Genomic DNA, 26793 nt, shown 5'->3' with positions numbered 1-26793 from the left:
GCAATTAGCCTTTTCATGATTTTTAAATGAATAACTAATTTTGTTTGTGTATCCTCTGAAACACCTACCCAGACCTCAGACTGGTTTCTGCTGATCAATGATCATGTAAATTAAACACTTCTGTTCTTGAAGTATCTTTGGAAATTTACAGAGACTTGAATTTCCAAAAAATAAATTTAATTTTGAACTTATAAATGCATGCATTTAGAACAATTCTCTACTTTCCTTGCCTAGTAAATTCCATTGCTGGAAGGAAAATTAGAGAAAATTTAAGTAAACATGTGAAAAGAAAACCTGGAATAATTTAAAAATGTTTGTTATACTAAAACCAACATATTTTTTAAAAATGTAGCTTTCAAGACAAGCTAGCATTCTGAATTTTAAAATAGCCACTGAATTTGGGTTGCAAAATGGCAAACATGAAAATGCTATATTTCATACTTGACAGCTTGATGAATAGGATTTCATTATTGATTTTATGGTGTATAAAGACAACTTAGTTTGTAGTCAACATGAACATGAACCACAACTATTTCTGACTCTTTCCATTTCTAGCATTTTCTAACATCACATTTGCTCTAGGCTTTCAACAAATATGTTCTTTCTAACCACTTCTAAAACCCCGAGGTTAAGAGGAATAAAGGAAGATATAATTAGCTTTTTCTTTCCCTTAAATTCAACTTTTTAGTTGAATGTTTGTGACTTATTATAGAGTCTTTGACTTAAAGTCTTTGACTTAAAACTCTTTCTCACAACCACAGGCTAATTGGGAGAAAACAAACTACCTCACCTTTTCAACAAACAGGGTGGAGCAAAAGGTCAGGGATGTTTTACATTAAAACTTACCAGACTGTGACAGTCCTATCAAAGAGAAACCTTACTGAATTTCAGAAATTCATTTTTGGTGAATCTGAGTGCTTCTTTTACTTTTATCAGATTCCAAATGAAAATATACATATTTCTCTGTTTGATGTACTGGACAAGATCTGGTAAGAACTTGATAATTTGATTTGTCTTTTAAAATGGTGTATAAAATAATCAGTATGGTCTGTATTGTGGGATAGGGAATACTATGACATGGTATGAAAAAAATACTATGATTATGGGTACTAATGATATAAAACAGATTGTTATGAAGAAAGTTCCTGTATGTATGTAGGTATGCATATATGTGTGTGTGTGTGTTTTTGGTAAATTGCATATTCTGGACTTTCCAAATAATTAGTAACTAGGAAACCTTTTATAAGAAGATGTGAATAGAGAACAAATAGAAACATTCAAGAGAAATTAGAATAACTCATTAATAAAAATCCAGTATTTGAAAATCATGATATAATAGAAATCTTTTTTCAATTTCAAATAACCCACTTGTGAGGAAAATTTTTACATAGGTAAATTATCAATCGCAAAGAAAACAAAGTAAACATATACTACAAGTTTCTTCTCCCTTTCTTTTTCTTCTCCTGGTTTACTGGTCTATGGTAATAAAGCTTACTAATTTTAGTAATATCATTTACTACTTTATGGCAATAAAGTAGAACTACTTGTTCTACTTTATGATAATAAGAAAAGTAACAAAATTTAAAATTCATGATCACTATTTTATGTTTTTTAGGGATTTTGCAAAAGCAGATTACTTTCTTTACATTTTAAAAATTTTTTTGAAGGGATAGTTGAAGAACTTTAAAATATCACCTAGAAATTCCAATTATTTCTTGTTTCTCTTCCATTTTATATTTGAGCTAATCATACAGTTTGGAAATTTTTGAGTTTTATATTCTGTGGAGCAGAAAGACGCAGTAAATAGAAAATAAGGAAATTAAAGATTTCAGTGATTCTCGAAATCATGCTTAACCCATGTAAACGCTTATGCTTTCTTGCTTTTTCCTCAAATTCCCACAGGCCTAGGAAATTTTGTTGAATTTTCAGTAATTTATTTATATAAGTATGTTTATTCAAGTTACACAAGTTTACTAGAGATTCTGATATATACCTCCTAGAGGTCACGTCTCACATATTCAACATGAAAATCATTATATGATTACATCTGCCTTCAAGAAAAGAAAAAACATTCTGAAAAACTGATATTAGTCAGATGTTTAAATTTTTTTAAATAGAATAAAAGGAGAGTAGAGAGGTAGCTGAACAAACTATATGTAAATATTTATCTGTATAAATATACCGGGGGTGCCAAAAAATGTATATACATTTTAAGAAAGGAAAAAACTGTATGAAAATTGTAATACCTATAACAAAAGATTAATACAAATCACGTTTGACTTCTGCAATTACAAGAGATGCTTAAAGTGGTTACCATCAGCATAATTGTAATAGTTATTTTCCTTTCTTAAAATGTGTATACATTTTTTGGGAACCTTCTGTATATTCAAATTGCATATATACGAATATATATATTCTTGGTACAGTTTGTGATTCGTACTAGCTGCCTATATGGCAGTTGTGATTGTTACTATTATTATTATAGCAAAGGTCAGCAAATATTCCTGTAAAGGGCCAGATAGTAAATATTTTAGGCCTTGGGGGCCATATAATCTTTGTTGCATCTATTCAGCTCTGCCATGATAACATGAAAACAGCTGTAGACAATTTGAAAACAAATGAGTATTCTAATAAAAATGTATTTGTAGACACAAAATTTGAATTTATTATAATGTTTACATGTTACATGTTGATGTTATTGCTGTTAGCAGATATGTTTTATTTTCAGAAATGGGGAAAGAGAAGGAAGGAGGCTTTTTGAGATGAGCGTGGCGTTTCAGAGGGTTATCAGAAGAAAAGGGTTTAAATTTTTCCAGAATGTGTTAGGATTGCTAGCTTTTTATGGCTGGATTTTGAGGCCCCCTGTTACTGATTTGGTCAACGCTAGAAGTTGCAAGACAAGATAACTTGTCTCTGAAGATTACCAAGTGTGAAAATGGGTTTTAAATCAAAGAATGTTAGAACAAGTCATAGGGATCACTTATTTGCATTCCTTCCATTTAAAGAAACCAAGGCTCCAAGATGAGAAGAAAAAGAATTTGCTCAGGGTGCAAGAGATGCTTGAGAGAAGCTAGAGTCTCTGGAGTCTCAGCTGTCCATGTCCAGTGCACTCGCTGTCCACACCTCTGCACTCTGTCCATTGTGATCTCCCTATCGACCTCTTCACAGCCATTTTCGCTATAATGGAAATATACGCCAGAGGTACAGCTGAATAACCTAGAAGGATTGCTCCTAACATTACCATATATCTTTGATATTTTTAGCAATTTTACTGCCTTTATAAATTTAAACCTAAGATTTTTAGAATTCTTTCTCACTGCACTTCTCTGTTGAGATACTGCTGGAGTCATTATCTTCCTATATATTTGGCAGTGAAATCTAAGACTTTGCCCCGGCTACTGAATTTCTAATCACAATACAGTTACTTAGTCTAGTTCCCAGACCCTCAATTTGTTAATTTTTCAAGTAGGATTTAAAAAAATCAATCTTTATCCTTTTTTTCTAGATACCTTTATCTTTTTGCTGATAACATTATTATTATTATTTTTGCTATTATAATTTTTAATTACCTGGTCTATTTAAACCATTTTTCCTCATTATAAAACTAATAAATGAATATTTTAGATCTAGAACATTCAGAAAATATTAAAATACAGAAAATAGAAACTGCACATAAAAATACAAGAAAACAGAAAAAAATCTGTTCTAATAGCACCATCATTATAAACAATTAAGTGATTGTTTTATTCCCTACCAGTCCTATTACGATAAATATATGTGCATATGCACAAACTGTGTATATGTTTATAGTATACGGTATAAACACTATATGTTATAGACAAAATTATAACTATATACATGGACTATATAGATCTATTAATTGCTGCATGTAGTCCCCATCTGTGGATACACCATAAATTATTTTTCCAGTCTCTCATTGCCATATATGTAGTTGATTCTTAAGTGTTCACTATTAAAAATCCTGTGACATAACATCGATATTGGTGGTCAATGGGTATAATGGTAAAAATTCATAGTAACGTTGTTTTAATTAATTTTTATTTAATTTCTAAGAAAATTAGGGACATTTAAATAAGTTTATGAGCAATTTGAATATTTTATTTTATAAAATATGTTTATATCCTTTCCTTGGTGTTCAATTTGGGGTATTCTTTTTCTTTTCTTTTATAGTTCTTTATATGTAAGTATATTAATTCCTTTCCTACCTTATATTGAAAATATTTCCCTAGTTTATTTATTTTTTGTCTTTTGGCTAGTGTATAGTGTTTATTGAAGAAGTTTTAAATTTATGTACGATGAATTCTCATACTTGATAATTTCTTCCTTTGTTTTTATGCTAAAAAGTCATTCCTCAATCTGAGATCATGTCCATATTAACTCTATGTTTCTTCTTGTTCATATAAGTTTTCATTTTACACAAAAATGTTTAATATAACAAGAATCAAATAATTATCCTAGCCATTGTTTATTTAAAAATCCCTTACCTTTGACTGCTTTGAATTTCCATAGTTAAGGATAATACAGTTTACTGCTGGGTGTTCCTGTTCTGTTTCATTAATTTATCAATTATTGACTCAGCTTCACAGGCCTCTTTTTTAATTGATATATAATATGAACATACTTTTAATCAAAACTTTTTATTATCTTTAAAATATCATTCATTTTTCTTGGGCATTATCCCCCCCTTGCAGGCATCTCACTGAGACAATTTAGAATCACATTGTACATATAAATTAATTTCAGTAGAATCAATTTTGTAATATTAGCTCTTCCATTCTGGATTATGGCATATCTCAGTGCTTATTCAAATCTTTTCTGTTTCTGTGTAGTTTTTCAGCTTCGTAGTATTCTTTTATGGGTACTGTATATTTACTTTTTCCTTCTGGTCTTTTCTTTCCTTTTCTCTTCTTCTCCTTCCCCTTTTCCACTTTATCCTTTCTCTCCTCCCCTTCTCCACTTCTTCCCACTCCTCTTCCTCCAACTCCCCTCCTTCTCTTCCTTTTTTTCAAGAACTAATTAACTTGCAAATCACCAGTTCAAACAAGCTTAGGCAAAGAAGGAATTTATTTTCTCACATAACTGAAAAGCTTTGTATTAAATACCACTGGATTCAAGCACTGAAAAAATAAAAAAGCCACCCACAGCTTCAGGATGTGTTTCCTCATAGCTTGAAATGTGGAAAGAAGAAAGCCACTTTCTCTCTGCTGGGTGTTCGGATTGGGCAGGGATGGAGGGAGAGCATACATTTATGGTTAGTCCAGAAAAAATTCACTCAGTGTGGGAAGTAAGTTTTGAAAAGTTTGAAAGCTGAGAAAAATATATATTTACAGTAATATTAATAAATACATGTTTGTGGTTTTCAATTTTTTAATTTTTTGAATTATACTTTTTATATTGGTTATTGCTAATATAGGCCATTGGTTTTTTTCAATATATTTACAGGTACTTTTCAGATTTACATATTACATGTTTATATTAAAATTTCCTATTGGATTTATTTTTTCCGTTGCTATTTCCATATTTTTAGGTGTAATATATCACATGCAAAATAAGGACAATAATGTCTGTATCCAATGATTAGATCATATTTCTTTTTCTTATTGATAAATTAGAATGTTTAAAAAATCCTTAATGGGATAGCAGATGTTTTTAATACTTAATTTTAATGGAAATGTGTCACTGGTATTTCATCATGAATATAGTAATCACTATTGGCATGAAAAAGGCATTTTATAATTTTAATAAAAAATAATTCTACATTTATGTTACTTAAAATACAATAATTGAAATTATTCCTGTTGTAGTCCTATTCTGTGGATTGTAGTGTGGACTGCTCTATATGTTTTTGAGTGTATTATTTGGGAATTTTGCTTTTGGATTGCTGCATAAGGTATAATGATTTATAGCTCATGTATCTGTGTGTGTGTGTGTGTGTGTGTGTGTGTGTGTGTGTGTGTGTGTGTATTAGTCCTGTGTGTTTTTGGATGTGTGTGCATTTGTCCTGTTAACTAAACTATAAAGGGCCAAATGAATGGCAATAAGCATTTATTTGGGATCCAAAGAATAGCTATATGGGAAATACTGGTTCAGGCAGAAACCCAAATATTGTTCTGATAGGAAGATAAAAGCAAGGGATATTTATAAGACAGGGAAGGGGAACAATTACATCAATGCTTATTGACTGTACTGTCATTACCCCATTGCATATTCTTGCCTCCTTTGTCATAGATTAATTGGCCATATAAGTGTGGATTTATTTCTGGGTTCTGTATTGTGTTCCATTGAGCTATATGTCTATTTTTATGTTAGTACCATGCTGTTTTGATTAGTATAGCCTTGTAATATAGTTTGATATCAGGTATTGTGATATCTCCAATTTTGTTCTTGTTTCTCAAGATTGCTGTGACTATTTGGGGTCTTTTGTGATTCCATATAAACTTTAGAATTATTTGTTCTTGTTCTGTGAAAAATGCCATTGGTATTTTGATAGGGATTGAATTATTAAGCCTATAGGTTTCTTTGGGTAGTATGGACATTTTGATGATTTTAATTCTACTTATCCAAGAGCATGGTGTATACGAAGGCCAGACAATTAAGTTCACAAATTTTTTACTGTGTAAGTGCACAATGGAAAGTTTGCAAACTTGATTGTCTGGCCTTTCATATTTATTTGTATCTGCTTCCATTTCTTTCTTCAGTGTCTTATGATTTTACAGGTATAGGTCTTTTATGTCCTTGGCTAAATTTATTCCTAGGTTTTTTGTTTTTTTTTTTCCCCATGCAATTGCAAATGGGATTGTTTTCTTTATTTCTCTTTCTGATAGTTTGTTATTAGTACATAAACATAAAACTGATTTCTGAATATTAATTTTGTATCCTTCTTCTTTATTGAATTTATTTATTAGTTCTAACAGATTTTTGGTGGAATCATTGGGGTTCTCTCTATATAGTATCATGTCATCTACAAATAATGACAATTTTACTTCGTTCTTTCCAATTTGGATGCCTTTTATTTCCTTTTCTTCTCTGATTGCTGTGGCTAGGATTTTCAATACTATGTTGAATAAAAGTGGTGAAATTGGACATGATTTTTATCTTTCATTTTTTTTTATGTTGTATATCACATTAATTGATTTGTAGATATTGAACCAATCTTGCATCTCAGGAATATCATGGTGTATGATTTTTTAATATATTGCTGAATTTGGTTTGCTAATATTTTGTTGAAGATTTTTGCATGTAAGTTCATCAGGTATATTGGCCTGTAATTTTGTTTTTTCTTTTTTGTAATGTCTTTGGTTTTAGAATCATGGCAATGCTGGCCTCGTAAAGTGAGCTTGGGGATCATTTCTCCTTTTGAATTTTTTGGAATGGTTTGAGAAGGATACATGTTAATTCTTCTTTTGAATGTTTGGTAAAATTCACCTGTGAAACCATCCAGTCTAGGGCTTTTGTTTGGTGTGATTTTTTTGATTTGTTGTGATTAACATTCAATTTTGTTAGTAGTAATCAGTCTGTTCAGATTTTCTGTTCCTTCCTGATTCAGTACTAGAGGATTTCATGTTTGTAGGAATTTATCCATTGTTTTCAGATTGTCCAATTTTTTGGCATATAATTATTTGTCGTATTTTCGTATTTTCCTTTGTATTTCTGTGATGTCAGTTGTCACTTCTCCACTTTCATTTCTGATTTTATTTATATGGGTCCTCCCTCTTCTTTTCTTGATGAGTCTGGTTAAATGTTTATCAATTTTGTTTATGTTTTCAAAGAACTGGCTCTTGGTTTCATTGATTCTTTGTATTGTTTTTTCGGACTCCCATTTCATTTATTTATTTATTTGTTTGTTTATTTATTTATTTCTACTCACTTTCGGCTTTGTTATTTTAGGTGTAAAGTTAGATTGTTTATTTAAGATTTTTCATTTCCCTCAGTAATGTGGGATGCTTCAAATTGGTTTACATCCTCACCAATACTTGGTTTTGTCGGTCTTTTTAATTTTAGCCATTCTAATAGGTGCATAGTGGTATATTACTTTGGTATAATTTATATTTTCCCAATGATGTTGAGCATTTCATGAGCTTATTGGCCAGTATACCATCTCCATCTTTTGTGAAGTGTCTTCAATTCTTTTGCTAATTTTTAAACATTGAATTGTTCTATTGTTTTACATATATGTGTGTGCATAAACACAGACATACAACACACTGACATACGAGTATTCTGGTACTTTTCAGATTTACGTATTGCAAGCCTATATATTCATATTCTTATCTGTGTCCAATTTATCACTTTTTCTTTTATGTTTCAACTTAAACGGTAATGTTGTCTGAGAAACCTTTTCTAACCTCAAGATTGCTAATATTTCAGTATTTGATATAAATAGCCTGCTGCCTGCCAGAGAAAGAAGCTGAATCAAAGCAAGAAGAGTTGAGACAATGAGAGGGAGAAAGGATGATGTCTTTTACTCGTTTAGATCCCTAAAAACTAAGTCTGATCCTTCTAGGGTCTCTGTTGAATATCCATGATACTCATTAAACACATTCCACTCTGGCTAGTTGGAACTTCATTATGTCAGAGCCCATTGTGACCTCTGGAATTGTTCAGCTCTTTGCGGAGTTTCACACTTTCCAACCCACACATGGGAACTCCCTGCAGATTTCAGAGTTCTGCCTCTGCATGGCTCCATCCTTTGTGGCACTCTGCAATACAAATTCAGTTTGCTTCAGCCTCCCCAAACTCCAGTCTTTTTCCCTAGTTCAGTAAGACCACCACACTTTCCTAGGGTTCAGTCTTCCTGCAGTGTGGTGTGGAAACTACCCGCAGACAGAAAGTATTAGTTATAGGGTTCAAATGATTTGATTCCCTTCTTTCAGGGATCACTGTCTTATGTTTCTCGTCCAATGTCTAAACTTTTTTTCTTGCATATATTTTTATCCAGTATTCTAATTGTTTACAGAAGTAAGGTAAGTCTGGAATCAGATATTCAACATGATAGAAATTGGATTCTGTATGTTTTTGTTTGAATTGTGGTGAAACACATAAAAATTACTATTTTAACCATTTTTAAGTTTACAATTCAGTGTCATTAAGTATATTCACATTATTATGAATGCATACACTATCACCACTATCTATGTCCAGATCTTTTTCATCTTCCCAAACTGAAATTCTCTAACCATTAAACAGTAACTCTTTATTTTCCACTTCACAGTAAAGTTAAACAAAACAAAACAAAAGCCAAACCCTCAGTGGCATTTGATATAAAGCAGTTATTACTCACACTTGTGGAGTCAAGTAGTACCGTATTTCCTCAAAAATAAGACTTAACCGGAAAATAAGCTGTAGCATGATTTTTGCAGGATGCTCATAATATAAGCTCTACCACAAAAATAAGCCCCAGTTAAGATGCTCAGCCAGACGGACACATTTAGTACATCCATTGCAACACACGGCAGTATTGAATTATAAAATAATAATATTAATATATAATTAAATATAAATAAATAAAATTATTGACATTAATACTTAAAGTAAATGATAATATAAACTATAATTAAGTATTTGTAAATACCCAAATGAGCGCCTTTGGACGAGAGGTAAATGCCTATGTAAACAGATCAACTCATTAAACACATTCCATTCTGGCTAGTTGGAACTTCATTGTGTCCGAGCCCGTCATGACCAGACTTATTGCCGACTGACCAATTGGAGTACAGACACAACACATGAATAATGTGCGCACTTGAAAACAAATAGACGTGGTTGTGTCTAATATGAACCTTCAAAATTCAATATGTTGCGTGTTGTAACAGACATACTTAATGCACTCGTGTGAAATAAAGAAACGTGTTCTGAATTTTGGTGCCTGCACATGCTCACTTTCAGTCTTTTTATACTGTGAGTTTCTATGGACCTTGTCTTCAATAAATCTAGCATTTACTTAACAATGATAACATCAAAGCTATACTATATCATTTATGAACGGTGTACTTTAGGAAGAATACAAAATTGTTAGACCACAAACTTTTTCACTTGTAATCTTTATTCATTGTATGTTTATCTGTCTGCTGTATTGTTAGAAGACAAATGTGACGTCATCATAAATTCATTCCTCTATATGTAACCTGGATTTTCTGCTTTGATGTTTTTAGGGTACCTTTCACTTTCACTGAAACCCAGACCAGTTTCTAGGAAGACTCTCGGTGAGTGCGATTAACTGATTTTCTCTAGATTATGATGAACCTTTTCAGTTTGCACACCCTGGTATACAATTATTTCCTTAATTATTCTAACTACTACTCTGTCCCTCCCCAAATTTCTCCCCCCAGCCCAAGGGAAACTGATGATTTTTAATTTAAATCATTATTGACTATCCCATATCTATATTTCGTTTTATAATTTTAATCTCTTTCTTCCTCCATTCTTACTTTAAAGTGAGCTTTCCACATGTGTTTTAGTATCTATAATGTGAATTTTTATTCTGCAATTGCATTTGTACTTTTCCTGGATTGGATTGTCTTATTCCACGTTTCACCTTATCCTATTGTTTTCGGCCTCAATAAATTTTCTCTTAAGGGTCTCCTGCTCCTTTTTTTGAGACATGTTTGCTGTAGTTTTCTGCAATTACTTCTACATCTGGTAATAGAGAATAGATTTCTCTGTTGATTGTTTTGGGTGAGTTCTTTCCCTTATTTTCTAACTGAGATCTTGCTGGTTTATTCCTCATTAATCATTCTAAGGCCAAGTAAAATCTACCTTGGCTTGGAATGGACCAGCAGTTTGGATGTATTGATTGCATTTGGCCTTCTCAGAGTTCCAGATGATGTGAAGGTGGATGTACACAATTTCTTACATAATTTTTCAGTGTAATAATCACTGATATTGCACTATGGTTTGATTTATTCTATCTCTTTACTTCCTCACTCCCTAGTACTTAGAGCAAAGTATCAGTTTTTCATTTGTCCAAGTACCTCTGTTGTTAACTTGGGGAATTGAATGCAGGTCTTACTTCTCCTTTATTGCCTTCCTCCTATATCTTCTTCTAAATAATTGTGACAATGTCACACATACACTTTCCAAACAGAATGATTGCAATTAATGAATATTAATGCATATTATTATGGTTTATCAAATATGTATTACATATTTATATATTAAAAATATATTTCTATTTATCAGATATGTATATATGCGGTTTACTTAATCAAATCATTAATTTGGGGCAGTTAAATCACTTCTATTTCCCTAGTATTAAAATAACTTATATTAGTTCATTTTTAATGTGTTTTGGCACTATTTTTTGGGGATAAACTCTTAGAAGTGGAATTACTGGTATAAATTATAATACAGCTTCTGTGAACTTTTGACATATATCAAGAAATTGTTTTCCCAAATCTTCTTACTAAGTTTAACTTTCAGAAGCAGTAAGAACATATACTTTCATTTTAAAAATGGTATATAATTATTTTGAAAAAAAATACAATTCTGAAAAGCTATGAAAAAGAAAACACAAAGCAGCCTAGCAATGACTATTGCTATTGATTAGGCTTAGTTATTTATTTTCTGCTCTACTTCCTTCAAGGATGGATAGATGGATGGATGGATAGAGAGTTAAGAAGATAGATAGATAGATAGATAGATAGATAGATAGATAGATAGATAGATAGATAGATATAGATAGATAGATAGATATAGATAGATAGATAGTATGAACACATGGATGAGAATACTTATAAAATGATATTTAAGGTGTTTTACACTTTTTTGTTATTATGCATAACTCTGTGACTAATGCCTTTACATTTAATATAATTGTTTATTTCATTAATGTAAATCCTAGAAAGAAAATCAGGAAAAATAAATATTTTTAACTTTATGTAAAAGTGTGTGTGGTACAGACACATATATAAAATGTCAAAAGGGTGTTGCATCAACTTATGCTCTCAGCATCCATCTATATGAATATTTGTTACATTTACCCTCACAATTGTTGAGTGTTAAAAGGGTTTTCCTGTTTTGTTTAATTTGATAGGAAGAAAGTGATACCTTATTGTTTTGATTTGTATTTATTTGATCACTAGTCAGGTAAAATTTATATTTTTCTAATGCTTATTATACATATATAAGTATTCTAAAGAAATTCTGTTAAAGTTCATAATCAAATTATCTGCTTTTATAACTGTGCATAACACTTTCTTTATTAATACTATTAATGATTTAGCTCACACCATTGTTACTTTATATACTTGAAAATAATTCTTATTTTTAAATTAACTACACTTATTTCTGTATTTTATTTCCATTTTTAGTACTTCTAGTTCAAAAAGTCTTTTCACATAATCAACAAATTATTTGAATATTATAGTTGGTCAGTTAATTATGTGGAAGAGCTAATGAAATGAAATCCTCCCCACCCTCTGAGTTCAATTCTGTTCTTTGCATCAGCAACAGGAATCGAATCAAATACTATCCTAGTACTCAGCTTGATTGAATTGTTTTTTATTTCAGAGAATAAAAGACCATGCCTTAAATTCTCTCAGCTAAGTATAAAGGATTCCCTCAGAGATTTGTTTAAGCCCAAAATTGAGGTGTTTCTGATAATGTATACAAGGAACAACCTAAACTGTGGGGAGCCATTGTTTGAGCAGAATAACTCACTTAACGTTAATTTCGACACAAACAAGAAAACAGTCTGGCTTGTTCATGGATACAGACCAACAGGCTCCACCCCACAATGGCTTCAGAACTTTCAAAGGATTTTGTTGATTCAAGACGATATGAATCTAATTGTAGTTGACTGGAACCATGGTGCTACAACTCTTATTTACAATAGAGCAATTAAAAATGCCAGAAAAGTTGCTGCGAGTTTGAGTCAGTGCATTCAGATGCTTTTGGTAAGTCTGGAATTTTACATACGATATATGTTATACAATATGCAGTGTGTTGTGCGATACCACAAAGTGGTAATAAAAGAATGTGCTTTTAATGCTTTTCCCCCCATGGCATTCAGAATTACTGCTTTGATATGCTAAAGTGTGCAGTCATCTTTCTTTGTATAGATGGATAATTCTATATCTAGACATGAACTGTATGATTTTTAAAAATTATCTTAAAGACTAAGTTATTGTGTTTTATCTTAAAAGTCTTTTAAGATTTTAATTTTTTAAACTTTACCTATACAGATTTCAGGAAAAGGTAGTGAGTGATTCTATGTGGATAGAGTGGATAAACTATGCAATCATTAGGTTCTTTAGATATCTTTTCTAAGGTATAGCTAATATGTTTATAGTTAATCAAGTGTGAATAAATAAAAGGGAGGGAAAAACAGATTGAAAAGGAGCATACTTCTGCCAACCTTGGAGGCAGGTCTCAGTTTTATACACATTTGTGCAGGATTTAGGTCCAGGGTTGAGATGGGTCAAATAAATTCAGGACAGTTCTGGGTCATCTTTGGTTACTAAGTAACCCATAGGGAGATCCAGAGAGAGGTATGGTGATGGGCACTTGAGAGAAAGAAGGGCGATGTCTGATTTGGGGGTATTTCTGAACTTGAAATCTGCCTTTGAGTTGTTGTTGCGATTAACTTCCAAGCCTCTGCTGAAACTGAGCAAGCATAACACAGCCAAGAAATAGTTGCATGTAGTGATTAGGAGTCAGACTGGAGGGTTTCAAAGACCAAATCCATCTTTTATCATCTGTGTGATTTTGAACAATTGCCTCATTTCTTTATCTATACATTTGGAATAACAAAACTTTATAACAGTATTTAAATATTAAATGAAATTAATTCTTAACCAGTGCCTGACATATAATAACCATTGAATTAAAATCAGCTATCATGATTTTTACATTCTCAAATTTGGACAAAACCAAACCATCTCTCTGGACTCTAGAGAGACAGAGGAGGTAATTGATGCACCTGTTCTTACTGATAGTCTGTAGATTGAATAATTGATTTTTCCTTATAGCAGTAGTTTTCTTTTCTAAATTAATTAGTATGTACCATAAAGTGTGGGAAATGTGAATGTTAAATTGGAAATTTTATTATGTTAGATAAATTTCTAAGAGTCCGTTTGCTTGCAAAGGGTTCATATTACAGAGAAGGGATGAAAAGATCAGTTGCACTAAAGTTGAAAGCAATACTCCCTCAGGTTTCTGGGCATTGCTCTGAAAAATTTGAAGAAAATTATCACCCTGTGCTTGGGAAGCCTGAGTCTAGTTTCTCATAAGCAGTTAATGCTCCACATCTTTCTCCAAACCATCAGATGTGGCACTGTGTAGACTGGGCCATGACTTGTTTCCCGAAAATGTAAATGAAGAAATTCTCCCTCAGTTGAGCTGCTAATGCCCCCCACATCCCAGGGATGGGGCACGTGAGACTCTCAGAGATGTTCAAAACTTGGGCTTGGAAGATCTGTCTCCATCACTCCCCAGCTTGTGACCCAGAGAAATCACTTAAAAATCTATGAGTCTTACTGTATCGTCTCTGAAGTGAGGATGATTATTCATACTGTTCAGTCATTATTCATACTGTGTCAAGAATTTTTGACACAATCTGATCAGCGGAAACACAGAGGCAGATTAGTATATATTTTGGAGTTAAACAGACCTGGACTTGAAGTCTATCGTTTTCCCCTGTAGTATGTGGCTTTGGGCAACTCATTATTAAACCATATTCATTCAGCATTTAATAGGTGCTAGGAACAGTTTTAGGCAATAGGATAAAAATAAATAACTCACAAGAATATTGCAAATATTAATTATGAGATTTATAAAGCACTTATCAAGGCAGCTAGTACAAAGTAAGCACTCAATGATCTTTATTATAAAATGTTTTACTAATTACATGTGTTATTTTGCATATACTCTTCTAGATAATAGATGACAAAGGTTTTTAAATTTTTAAATAAAAATGTAATGGCGTTTTAAAAATGTAGAGAAAAGTCAGATCTCTTCTGGAAAAACTTGAGCAAAGATATAGTTGTTTTGAAATGATGAAATCCCATTCCCTGTCTCCCAGAAATGGATTAAACTAGAAAACAAAACAAAACACATTTTAGGATATTGATGCACAAGGCCTAATTTGTGATTTTGCTGAAAGGAAAATCGTAACACTACATTTTTAATTGCAGAAGCATGGAGCGTCTCTTGATAATTTTCATTTCATAGGCATGAGCTTAGGGGCTCATATTAGTGGATTCGTTGGAAAGAGATTTCACGGTCACCTTGGAAGAATAACAGGTAAAATATTTTCGACAAAATGAACACTTTAGCACACTTTTAAGTATCAGAAATTACTTTATTTAGAATTTGATAGGTACAGTAATTAAGTAATAGAAATACACAAACGTTTCTTTTTTGTATGTTATACTCAAATGCTAGTCTTTGTTTTATTAGACTTTAAAGTCTTGTTTAGTTCTTAACTGAGCTTAAGCTACCCTTATAGAATTGAAAAGAAACAGATGAATTTCTGCAGCCCCTGTTAAAGAAACATTTTTATAACAATCCAGAGAAAAATTTGGACCGTTAAACAGAAAACTTTTTTTCATGTATTAACTAAAAATATAAACATAAACTGTATTTAGTTTTCACAAAGTTTGATGTATTTCAATTCTTTTGAAAATTTTACTTGAATGCCAGAAGAGAGAATCAGGAACTGGTATCCAAGCTTAAGCAATTCTGGATCCCGATTTCCCTCATTCTTCCTTACCAGTGTTACCACATCCAGTAAGCTTGGTAACCAAATAATGCTGACATGGATTTTCATGCGTTCCTTTAGGAATGGTGGTGATTTTAGAACTAGAAGGATAGTATCCCTCCCAAACTATTTAGCTTTTTAAAAGTTGTGAAGACCCATGTCCATAGAAGATTTATAATAATTTCAAGTGTAAATAAAAGATAATAGAGATTTAGTTAAGCAAAGGGGTAAGGAAGAGGTGAATAACTTGTACAGATAGTTAGGATCTTTTCAAACCTTTAGTATACGTTACTTATTCTGACCGCATTTAATGTTTTCCCCATTATACAGATGTGAAAGCTGAGGATAACTGAATCAATGTGGGAGGGTCAGCTAAGCCAGGATTTACACAAATATCACTAACACCAAAAGCTCATTCTCTTTCAACCATCACACTAGCTCTGTTTAAACTGGTGACGATCCTACTTTATTTTAAGGTTTGTTTACTCACATATGAGTATTAGTCCAGTTTGAATGGCTCCACATGCCAAGCAATTATGACCGTTTACAAGGCCAGAAAATGTGGTATTTCTACATCATAATAATTTATAGGAAGAGAGAAGTTTCTGCTTCATTCTGTAGTTGTGCTAAATAAACTAGGGAAACAAAAGGAATTGATAATAAAAAAAGTAAAATAAAATAAATAAAAAGAAAGATACTATTTTAAAAAAAAGAAGCATAGTGAACAAAAAAAGCTTGGTCATCATGTGGGTAAATCTAACCAAGCATTAGCAGCAAAAGTAACAAATGACTATATTGAGAGATATAGAAACAAGGTAAAATTAAAGTACTGGCCAGATAACATGATAACATGTAAGATTGGAGGGTTTTTTAGTTATGCAGGGAAAAGGTGGGAATGTTACATAAAATATATAGACTAAAAAAAGCGGGGGGCTGAGATGAGTAACATTATATTTACGTTTTAAAATATATTTTTAAGATGATAGTTTCATCTACTGCATAGATGTTCTCCAGGTGCTGAATTTTATCTCCTTCCTCATTTTTTTGATACATTCCAGTAGGTCAAGAGCCTAGAATTTTTATTTAGAATTTCAAATACACCAGAAATATATCCATATTCCACGGAACTTTGAATATATATTTCTTTTCTTATGTGTGTGTGGTAAACTTTTATGAGAAATGAATGATAAATAAATATGTTTATTTAAATATAAAGCAGTAATAAATACATTTTATTCCACAGCCAAAATTGCATTTAACTTATAGATAGATCCAGGATGAACTAGTAAGGAACAGGGTCCAAGATAGGACCAGGATGGTATTGATTTATTTCCCCCTCAGAAGTAGTAGTAGTTATTTATTATTAAAGTTCTACCAGTTTATTTCTAATTACTTAAATAAAAATGGGGAAAAAAACCAACTCTACAGTATTTTGTTGAGGCATCTCTAGTGTGGCTTAACACTAGATTGTTGATAAGACTGGTAAAACGTATTATTTATGTAATGAATATACTTGCTATACATACAATTTTATTTATCTTTAGCTTTGTTTTTAGACAGGTTTAAGCTAAAACTGTACAGGCATGTTATATTTATGATGTAATAATAATGCAAGCATATAATCTAATGATCACTGTAATAGGACTTGATCAATAGATCTATAGGTTCTTTCTTGAATTTCAGGTCTTGACCCTGCTGGACCAAAATTCTCTGGAAAACCATCAAATGCCAGATTAGATTACACTGATGCAAAGTTTGTGGATGTCATCCATTCTGATACCAATGGTAACAATGCAGGATTTATTGCTTAATTATTTGAAAGTCAAAAATGAGATGCAGATACTAAAGAAAAGGAGAATGTAAGAGGAGAAAGAGTAGTTCATAAAGTGATAATAAATCTGTAATTATATATTGATTATATTTCCCCCAAAGTACTATTTTTTGGAGTTCATGAAATCCTGTGGTGCCTGCAGCTTTCCTCCTTTAGGTTTCAAGAACTGTCATGTCATCCTAAAAAACTGAAATTTGACAAAAACAATACTTCATCCTGTTCATGCTATTGACAGTTTTATTGATTTGATCACAATTTTCCCCAGGCTTAATGTTCTTGATATATTTAGGTTACCATTCCCCCCACTCATTTTCTCGCTGTGATAATTATCAGCTAGTACTGAGCACAGCAATTCAGACACAGATGAAGAATACCTTTCCCTAAAGGTAGGGAAATAACTTCTCATTGTTTTAAATTATCTTCCTGAAAATGTCTAACAGGCTGTTGATAGTTTTGGCCAGAGTACGTTGGACAGGCACTATCACGGAATAATTTAGATGGCCCTGATCCTTTCCTGATTTGAAAATGATGATACTAATATTTATCAATCCCTTCCTATACATCAGGCAATGTTTTAAGTGCTTTCTATAAATTAATTATGGGATTTGTCTAAGTCCCCATGAGATAAATAGCCATTATCATCATTTTATACTGATGAGAAAGCTAGGACCACAATTGCAAGGCCAGTAAGTGGCAGAGGCAGAATCTGAAATCATATCTTTTGGTTTCAGAGTGTGCACTTCACCAGTATGTTGCTCTCATTAATGTGTGTTGTGATTGTGGGCATGGGGAGGATATGATGCTAAGATAGAGAAGGAGGAAGTGCCCCTCAGACTGCCCCTACTTCTCTGTTTCCTCAGGTTTCTTTTTTCTTTGGTCCAGGTCCCATATTCCTCTGAATTTACCTTGTGACGACCCATACCAGTGATTTTGTGAGAAATATAAAGACCATAAATGCCATAAAAATTTTCAACTTCTGTATCTATGTGCCAATCAGCTGAGCCTATAATAAGAACAATTCTGCTCCTTCTTTGGAATCTAAGTTTACTTTCATCTTACAGGGAATCAGTCCCCAAAGTTTTATAGTTCTAGTATGATAACTCCAAACTCTCAAGTCTTCTTTGTCTCTAGCCCTTTATATCAGCTTAACATTTCCACACACAGGACACCTACTGCTCAATTACTCTGCAGCTCTTTGTCTGAACTCTTCTTTCTGAAATCCCAATTTCAGTTCTGCCTATGGCCTTTTGAATTAGTTCTTCATACTTTTTATTATTTTTGTTCGCATTTTTTACTTTTCCTAATAAACTCCTTTGGATTGTCTTATATAGACATCTCTTGGTATTTATGGGGCATTGGTTCCAGGATCCCCACAGATACGAAACTTCACGGAAGTTCAAGTACCTTATATAAAAGAGTGTAGTATTTTGCATATAACCTACATACACCCTCTTGTATACTTTAAATCACCTCTATATTGCCTATAATACTTAATACAATGTAAATCCTATGCAAATAGTTGTGATACTATATTGTTTAGGGAATAATGACAAGAAATTAAGTCTGTACACGTTCAGTATAGATGCAACCATCATAGGCCTTACGCCAAAGTACATGTTGGTAACAGAGTAACATTTTCGTTTTTTCAAATATTTTTGATTTATGGTTGGTTGAATCTGTGGACGTGGAAACCATGGATATGGTGGGTCAACTGTACTCTCAACATCTTTGGATGACTCAGCCTATCAGATCTAAGTTGCCGCTACATGCCACATAGTTGGCACATTGATTGATCTTTTCATGACTATCACAAGTGAGGAACAGAGAATTTTGACACTGAATATTCACCTAACAGTATAGATTAATATCACAACCATACTAATCTAAAGAAGCCAGACACAAAAGCATACATGAAATATGAATTAATTTATATATATTTTCAAAAAGGGAAAATCTGAACTATAATATTTTGGGAGACATCCTTAGAAGGTAAAGAAGAGCAAAATAAACGATTTTGTTAAAAGAAAAGACTATTTATTTATTTATTTATTTATTTATTTATTTATTTATTTATAGAGGAAAGCGAGAAGCTGGTGATCCCATAAGGGCACACTAGGGGCTTCTAAGGTGCTATTTCTTGACAGAGTGTGATAGTGAAGTGGCTATTTGCTTTGTAAAAAATAATCAATCGTTAGCATCATGTTTTATGTTCTTTTCTGGCATGTATGTGTTATATCTTACAATAAAAAGAAAATTAAAGAGTCATATCTGCTCTACCCACCCTTCTTGAAACCAAGGGAATAAATGACCTAAGCAGACCAAGCTACCCTGCCCCCTCCATCTGAAAAAAGAGAAATGACATGTCTGAATCAAAGGCTGCTTGTACATTAATAACAAATGTATTCTGCGTCTGCTTGATTCTTGAGCAGTCTTCTTGGTTTGATTCTAATTCAGTGGCGGATTGGAGAAAATGATGGCTCCAATCTTAGAACCCTTAGTCTTGCTTGGAATTTCGTATTGAGTTCAGGTATGAGGACATTTTAAAGATTTCCAAAAATATTGGACCTTTTTTGGGTCGTATTTAGGAGACTGTTTCTCCTTGCTTAAATTCCACAAACTAAGTGACTGATTGAATGTACAGAGTGATTGGTTACCATACCCTCACCACTGTCACAATCAAATTACATACATGCTTTGCTGAATTCTAGGGGGTTCTAATGAAGTCATCTAAGTTGTCTTTTGGCTTTCCTTGTTAGCTGAATTCCCACCCTCATAATGCACACGCCCTGTGTTTTCATGCCCTGGGAACACCTCACTAGCTGTTAACTGTTTCTGTTACACACTAGAATTAAATAAAGTTGTTACATCTTAATCCTTACTCTCAGATCCAAATATTTATCTTTGTTATGCTACACCTATTACTAAGCTCTTTAAGAGTTCATTGTTGTAGGAAATTTATTGTGCCTCAAGGCAAGGCAGTGCAGTCTTACTTGGCAATGAGATTTTATATCTAATCACAATCCTGAATATTCTGAACCTGCTATCCTCTTTCATTCCTATGGATGGCCCCCTGGATTGTAGACGCCATATTGGTAATGGACCCAGAATTTGCACCTTTCCCAGTGCCCCAAGGATCTATACATATACAGAAGCCCTTAAATCATAGCTACATATTTCATGTCACTCTGACCCAGCTTGTTTCAGATGAAGCAGCATATTTAGATTGTTTTCCAATTTGTGAATCTAGCACTAAGTTCTAGGTATTACTATCCAGAATCTTGCCTAAAAGCTCCTACATGGCGTGGCTTTATTTCCTCCAGTACTCCCTCTTTGACACACTATACTCTAGCTTCCCTGGCTTCCTTGAGTACCCCAGGCGTGTTCGCACAGTACCTCCTTGGCTCACGGCCTCATTCGCGTCTTTGTTCAACTCTCACCTCCTCACTGAGAAAGTCTTTAACTACATTACTTAGAAGTGTGACCTACTACCCTCCCTCCCCTCACTGTTCTCTTATTTTATTTAATTTTTCCTATAGCTCTTACCTGACATACTGTATTTTTACTTGTTATGTCTTCCTTCCAGTGGACTATAATTCTACTACAATAAGCATTTTTGCTCCTCTTTTCTTTTTCACTTATATATTCATAGCACACAGAATTTTGATAAGCCCATAGTATACTGGTGACTGGTAAATGTGTTAAAGTAATGAAACATAATTTTCATGGGGAATTAATTTGAGGAATTAGTAGCAGAAAAAATCATCTTCTTAAAAATTGCATTTATTTTCAATTCAACTTTTAAAAGAGTCACTTTCAATGTATTTTATAGGAGATTTTGTTTTATACAAGTGTTGCTGACCTGATTATACGCGCTTTGTGATTCTTGGGTGGTTTTCATCTCAGGTTTAGGCATTAAAGAACCTGTGGATTTTTCTTCTCAGGTTTAGGCATTAAAGAACCTGTGGGACATGTGGATTTTTATCCAAATGGAGGAGTAGAGCAACCTGGCTGTCCTAAGTCAATATTTTCAGGTACACCAATAGTATTTTCGAATGAATTACATATGCTTCAAAAAAGATAAAAGTAAATCAACGTACTTTTTCCCTCTTAATCTGTGGGCAAGATTTTGATCACCAGTGCCCATAGTTCCTGAGAGTTATTAGTGAAAAATGATTTAATTTAATCCTTCTCAGTTCATAAAGGTTACTAGTCAACATCCCATTTGGTCATGGATGAGACCTATTACTTTATAGTTTCAGCAGTTTTAGTTTATAATTTTAAACATTAGGAGACCTTATAAGTCATTGACAAAGTACATATAGCTGAGGATCATATCACACAAGTTTGGTCTCAGGATTTAATCTTTACCATCACCATAGTACTGTACAAGCATACATTTGTTAACTCTTGCACTTGGTTGTTTTGTATATAAATAGCTCAACAACTGCTCCAGGTATGGAATTTGGCTCACTTCAGAGGCTCAGTGAGAAATGTTCTGAGTTCTACAGTGGCAACTTGTCAAGTAACACACTGCTAAAGGCTATTGCAGCTGGAGAAGTTTGGTCAAAGGGAAATGGGTATAAGAAGTTGGGGAGGAAAGGGACATGATAAAGTTTTAATGTCACCCGGTTTCATAAGTCATCTCTGACATTGAGTAGAAATGTTAAGTGAGATGGGTTAGAAGGGAGAAATGAATACACTAGTTATTAAGTATGGTAGCACTGTGTTTGTAGAATTTGTTAAATTATTGAAATTGAACATTTTTACTGTGTTAATTATAACTTTAGAAAAATTTCTTATAATCTCATGTAAAAGATATACTAAATTTAAATTTTCAATGGCATTATTTGTTTAGTTGCTTGAGATAACACTGTGCGTTGTAGTCAACACTTTAACATTCATAAAACACAGTATTGAATACTACTTAATCTTTAATTTTTCTCTAATTTACTTGAATTTGGTTTAATACACCTACAATTCTTTTACTTGATTTTTAACACCTAAGGAATACCATTTGTTAAGTGTGACCACCAGAGAGCAGTTTACTTGTTCATGGCAACTTTGGAAACAAACTGCAATTTTATTTCATTTCCTTGTCATTCATATGACGCTTACGAGACTGGTTTATGTGTGGATTGTGACAACTTTGAGAAAAAATCATGTCCAAGGCTAGGTAAGATCGATTGTTATAATTACTGTGATTCTTTGTGGAAAATGAATAACATAATTGTCTTAGTATTTTTTATTGGAAGTTTTCATTTATTTTTGAATATGTTAACACTTTGTAGAGAAACTATCTGTGGAACAACCAGAGAAAATAGTTCATTTCCTACTAAATATTTTTAAGATGTTTAGTGAGAGGAACTTGATTAACTGCCTTTCTATGCTCAATGTAGTGGGCAAATTTGGTAGCTTCATGATGATGCTTGTTTTTGATATTCAAAAGGATCTCACTGTCTATTTGTGATCCATCTATATTTGCACTAAAGAAAGAGACTTGTGCATTCTTAGTGGCACTGAGAGTTTTTTTGTTTTGTTTTGTTTTGTTGTTGTTGTTGTTTTAATAGGAAATGTTAGGAGCAAGTGAAGAGGTGTGAAGCATAGATAGCATTTCATTGGCTATTAGCAAGTGGACATGACTCTACGTTCACACCTTCCAAATTGATAAAGCTTGGTAAGAGCAGTTAAGTATTACAACCTCTGATAATTAAAGCCTGCCAGTGAGGAATTTAGAGAAAAAAGAGTCCACATAAAAATAAAATGTTAGAGCTGGAAGGAATCTCGGAGGCTGTTTATTAAGGGTTTCCTAAAGAGAATACCAGACTCAAAGCATGTAAACATCTGATGAGTATCTTGACAGGATTTGCCAGAAATGTTTCCAAAGCCAAAGGGGCTCCATGAAATGGGAAGCAATTACAAATGCTGAATGAATTATACAGCCTCCTGCAGTGTTCTTCAGCAGGAGGTTTATGCTAATGTACACAGAGAATCGCTAGAAGAGGCAGGAAATATGCAGGCTTCACCAGACTTATTTTCCCCGTAGACCCCGTCAGTCCACAAGACATTTTGCTGTATTCGTTTTTTTCAGACCTTATGTTTGTGATTGCTTTTCTGGTCCCATCACTTTTCCATACAAATAAGAAAATTGTGACCTAGTGTGAACATATGGATTGCTTAAGGGCACAAGTGAGAACTCGTATTAAACCTCTGAAGTCTGTCAAGCATTCTTTCTGTCTACTACATTCAGATCTCAAATTTGGAGGTAGAAACGTGGCAACAGACAACTACAGGAAGTGGGAAGCGTCTTAAATATATACGTGTGTGTATAATACATATTCTATGTGTACATTCAATGTATGTATCTGAAATATATACATATACTAATAATATATAGTGTATATGGATGATATCTATGCTATATGTAATATGTATAATGTATGCATATGTGTATATCATACCTATATGATTATGCATAGAAGAATTGGGGCTGTAGTCATGGAGCTAAATTTGTATTCAAGTTTTATATAATCAATTTAGTCCGCTGAGTATACTAAAAAGAGTTACAAGTAAAATTCTGAATTTGTAATACAATAGTAAACATTTCGACAAGTGGATAATAGCCATAGAGAATATGCTAAGCTCTGATAAGATATCTGCCGAGGGAGTAGATTTGTTTGTGAATCTTTAGCTTAAGAGTTATTATTGTAATTAAAATAAATAAAATGTGAAATTATTTGAAAAATAATTTGTTATAAAAATCCCATTAATACAAAAATAATAATAATATTATTATTCATTGATGCTTTAGTTCCTTCAGTAATTTCAAAGTTTTGTAAGCTATTTGATGGAAATCCAATTTCTAATGTTCTGTTTCTCAAATCCCAGGTTTTCAGGCTGAGCAGTGGAAAGATGTTTTAAAAGAAAGATCTCTTAGGATCACTGTGTTTTTGGATACTGCTGGCAAAAATCCATTCTGTAGTAAGTTACATTTTTATCAAATAAACAGATGATTAGTTCTAATATTCATTTATATTTTATTCAAAATTTTCTTTCTACCCATTCAAATTCCATCATGCGCTTTCAAGGAATTTTAAAACTTGTCAGAGCCAATTGTACAAATTCAGATTAGGACTTGATTTTTTTAGATAAAATGAACATTTGCTTTGGGTAACATTTTTCCCAAAGAAACAATCAAGGACCTTGTTTATTTTTCCCCCAAATTTGTATGATTATCCTTCCTACCCTTAGAGTTATATTAGCATATAACAGGTTACAGAGTTTAAGACATCTATCTACACTATTTGCCACCCTTTTGGGAACTGAAACTACACATGTGAATACAAAAAAAGTATAAGTAAATAATAATCTTCCCAAGATATTTAAAGTTAGACAAGAGGAAAAATTTGAAGAACAAGAGAGAATCTTTTATAAATAAATTAAATAAATAGATTTATGAGGGGCTAGTAAAGAAAGCAAAATTATTTTGTTTAGAGATGCAAATCTAGAAGTGGTTTATAAATAAAAGTAAATCCTATTATATGAAGAATCTTCTGAGAAAAGTTTCTAGTCACTGCCATTGACCTTGGTTACTGGTGTATAAATATTTAAAATAGATTATCATATTTAAAAATATGTTTAGCTCAGTTATTGTCAGGGTTTTACAGTTACAGTTGCTGTCAATTTTAAGATATTATAATTCTTTAAGCATTAGTGATGTGTTTGATTATTCAGAATTGGGCCCGTCAATTTATTTAGTATTATTATTTTTAAATTAAATTTATTGGGTGACAATGGTTAGTAAAATCACATAGGTTTCAAATGTACAATTCTGTAATATGTAATTTATATGTCACATTGTGTGCTCACAACCCACAGTCAGTTCTATTTCCATACCATATATTTGACCCCTTTTACCCTCTTCTACCATCACCCCTCCACCCTTACCCTCTGGTAACCACTAAACTGTTACCTGTGTCTATGAGTTTTTGCTTCATTGTTTGTTTGTCATGTTCCTTTGTTGCTTTCAGTTTTACATCCCACATATGAGTGAAGTCATATGGTTCTTGACTTTTTCTGTCTGATTTATTTCGCTTAGCATAATAATCTCAAGATCCATGCATGTTGTTGCAAATGGCAGTATTTCATCTTTTCCTACGGCAGAGTAGTATTCCATTGTGTATATATACCACATCTTCTTTATCCAATCATCTATCCAAGGATACTTTGGTTGCTTCCATGTCTTGGCCACTGTAAACAAAGCTGCAATGAACATCAGAACACATGTATCTTTATGGATAAATATTTTCAGATTTTTTGGGTAGATACCCATGTGGGGACAGAGCCCCAGAGAGTAGTTTACAGGCTCTCGGCCTCACGTGAAGGGGTACTGGCTCGGGTGGTGAATGGCCGTCAGCTGTGGCTGATTGGCTGTCGGCTGTGGCCGGTTAGCCGATTGGCCGCTGGTATAACTGCTGCGACTACGGAGGACTGCCGAGGAGCCGAGCAGAGCCGAAGAGAGCGGGAGAGGAGAGGAGAGGAGAGGAGGAGGAGGAGGAGGAGGAGGAGGGAGGGAGGAGGAGGAGGAGGGAGGAGGAGGAGGAGGGAGGAGGAGGAGGGAGGAGAGTCGTCAGTTGGTCGGTTGGCGGAAAAGCGGATGGCAGGTCACGCGTCCGGTGGGCCCAGCCTCCAGTGAGACCACAGTGGTATGACTCCCCTACCTATGGCTCCGTGGGTGTTCCTTTTCGGCCTCACCATATCCTGTGTTCTTGTATGGGGAGCGGGAGCAGAGACCCCGCAGGCCGCCCCGCCTGAAAGATGGCGCGGCGAGAAGGCCTCCGCGCACGACAAATGGCGCAGCGAGCAAGGTCTCCTGCACGACAACCCAGGAAAGGGATTGCTGGGTCATATGGTAATTCTTTTCTTAAGTTTTTGAGGAACCTCCATGTTGTTTTCCATAGCAGCTGTGCCAATTTACATTCCCACCAACAGTGTATGAGGGTTCCTTTTCCTCCACAGCCTCTTCAACACTTTTTATTTGTCTTGATGATAGCCATTCTAACCAGTGTGAGGTGATATTTCATTGTGGTTTTGATTTGCATTTCCCTAATAGCTAGTGAAGTTGAGCATTTTTTCATATATCTATTGGCAGTTTGTATGTCTTGTAGGGAGAAGTGTCTGTTCAGGTCCTCTGCCCATTTTTTAATTGGATTGTCTTTTTCTTGTTGAGTTGTGTAAGTTCCTTATA

General features: G+C 33.3%; 1 protein-coding gene across 1 annotated transcript in view; it reads left to right on the top strand.

Annotated features, from left to right (window-relative positions):
* The first annotated feature begins 12536 nt into the window (after nucleotides 1–12536).
* LIPI (lipase I) overlaps nucleotides 12537–26793 on the top strand; it is a 35845-nt gene continuing 21588 nt past the window's right edge. The window contains exons 1-6 of the mRNA XM_019741997.2: nucleotides 12537–12914; nucleotides 15153–15261; nucleotides 17402–17503; nucleotides 21491–21580; nucleotides 22555–22722; nucleotides 24435–24527. Coding sequence (XP_019597556.2) covers nucleotides 12621–12914; nucleotides 15153–15261; nucleotides 17402–17503; nucleotides 21491–21580; nucleotides 22555–22722; nucleotides 24435–24527 — 856 coding nt within the window. The 5' untranslated portion in view covers nucleotides 12537–12620. The remainder of the gene's footprint in view (nucleotides 12915–15152; nucleotides 15262–17401; nucleotides 17504–21490; nucleotides 21581–22554; nucleotides 22723–24434; nucleotides 24528–26793) is intronic.

This window comes from Rhinolophus sinicus, linkage group LG01, assembly GCF_036562045.2.
Source record: "Rhinolophus sinicus isolate RSC01 linkage group LG01, ASM3656204v1, whole genome shotgun sequence".
NCBI lineage: Eukaryota > Metazoa > Chordata > Mammalia > Chiroptera > Rhinolophidae > Rhinolophus > Rhinolophus sinicus.
The sequence above is the reverse complement of the archived record's forward strand: the minus strand, read 5'-3'. Positions and strand labels throughout refer to the sequence as shown.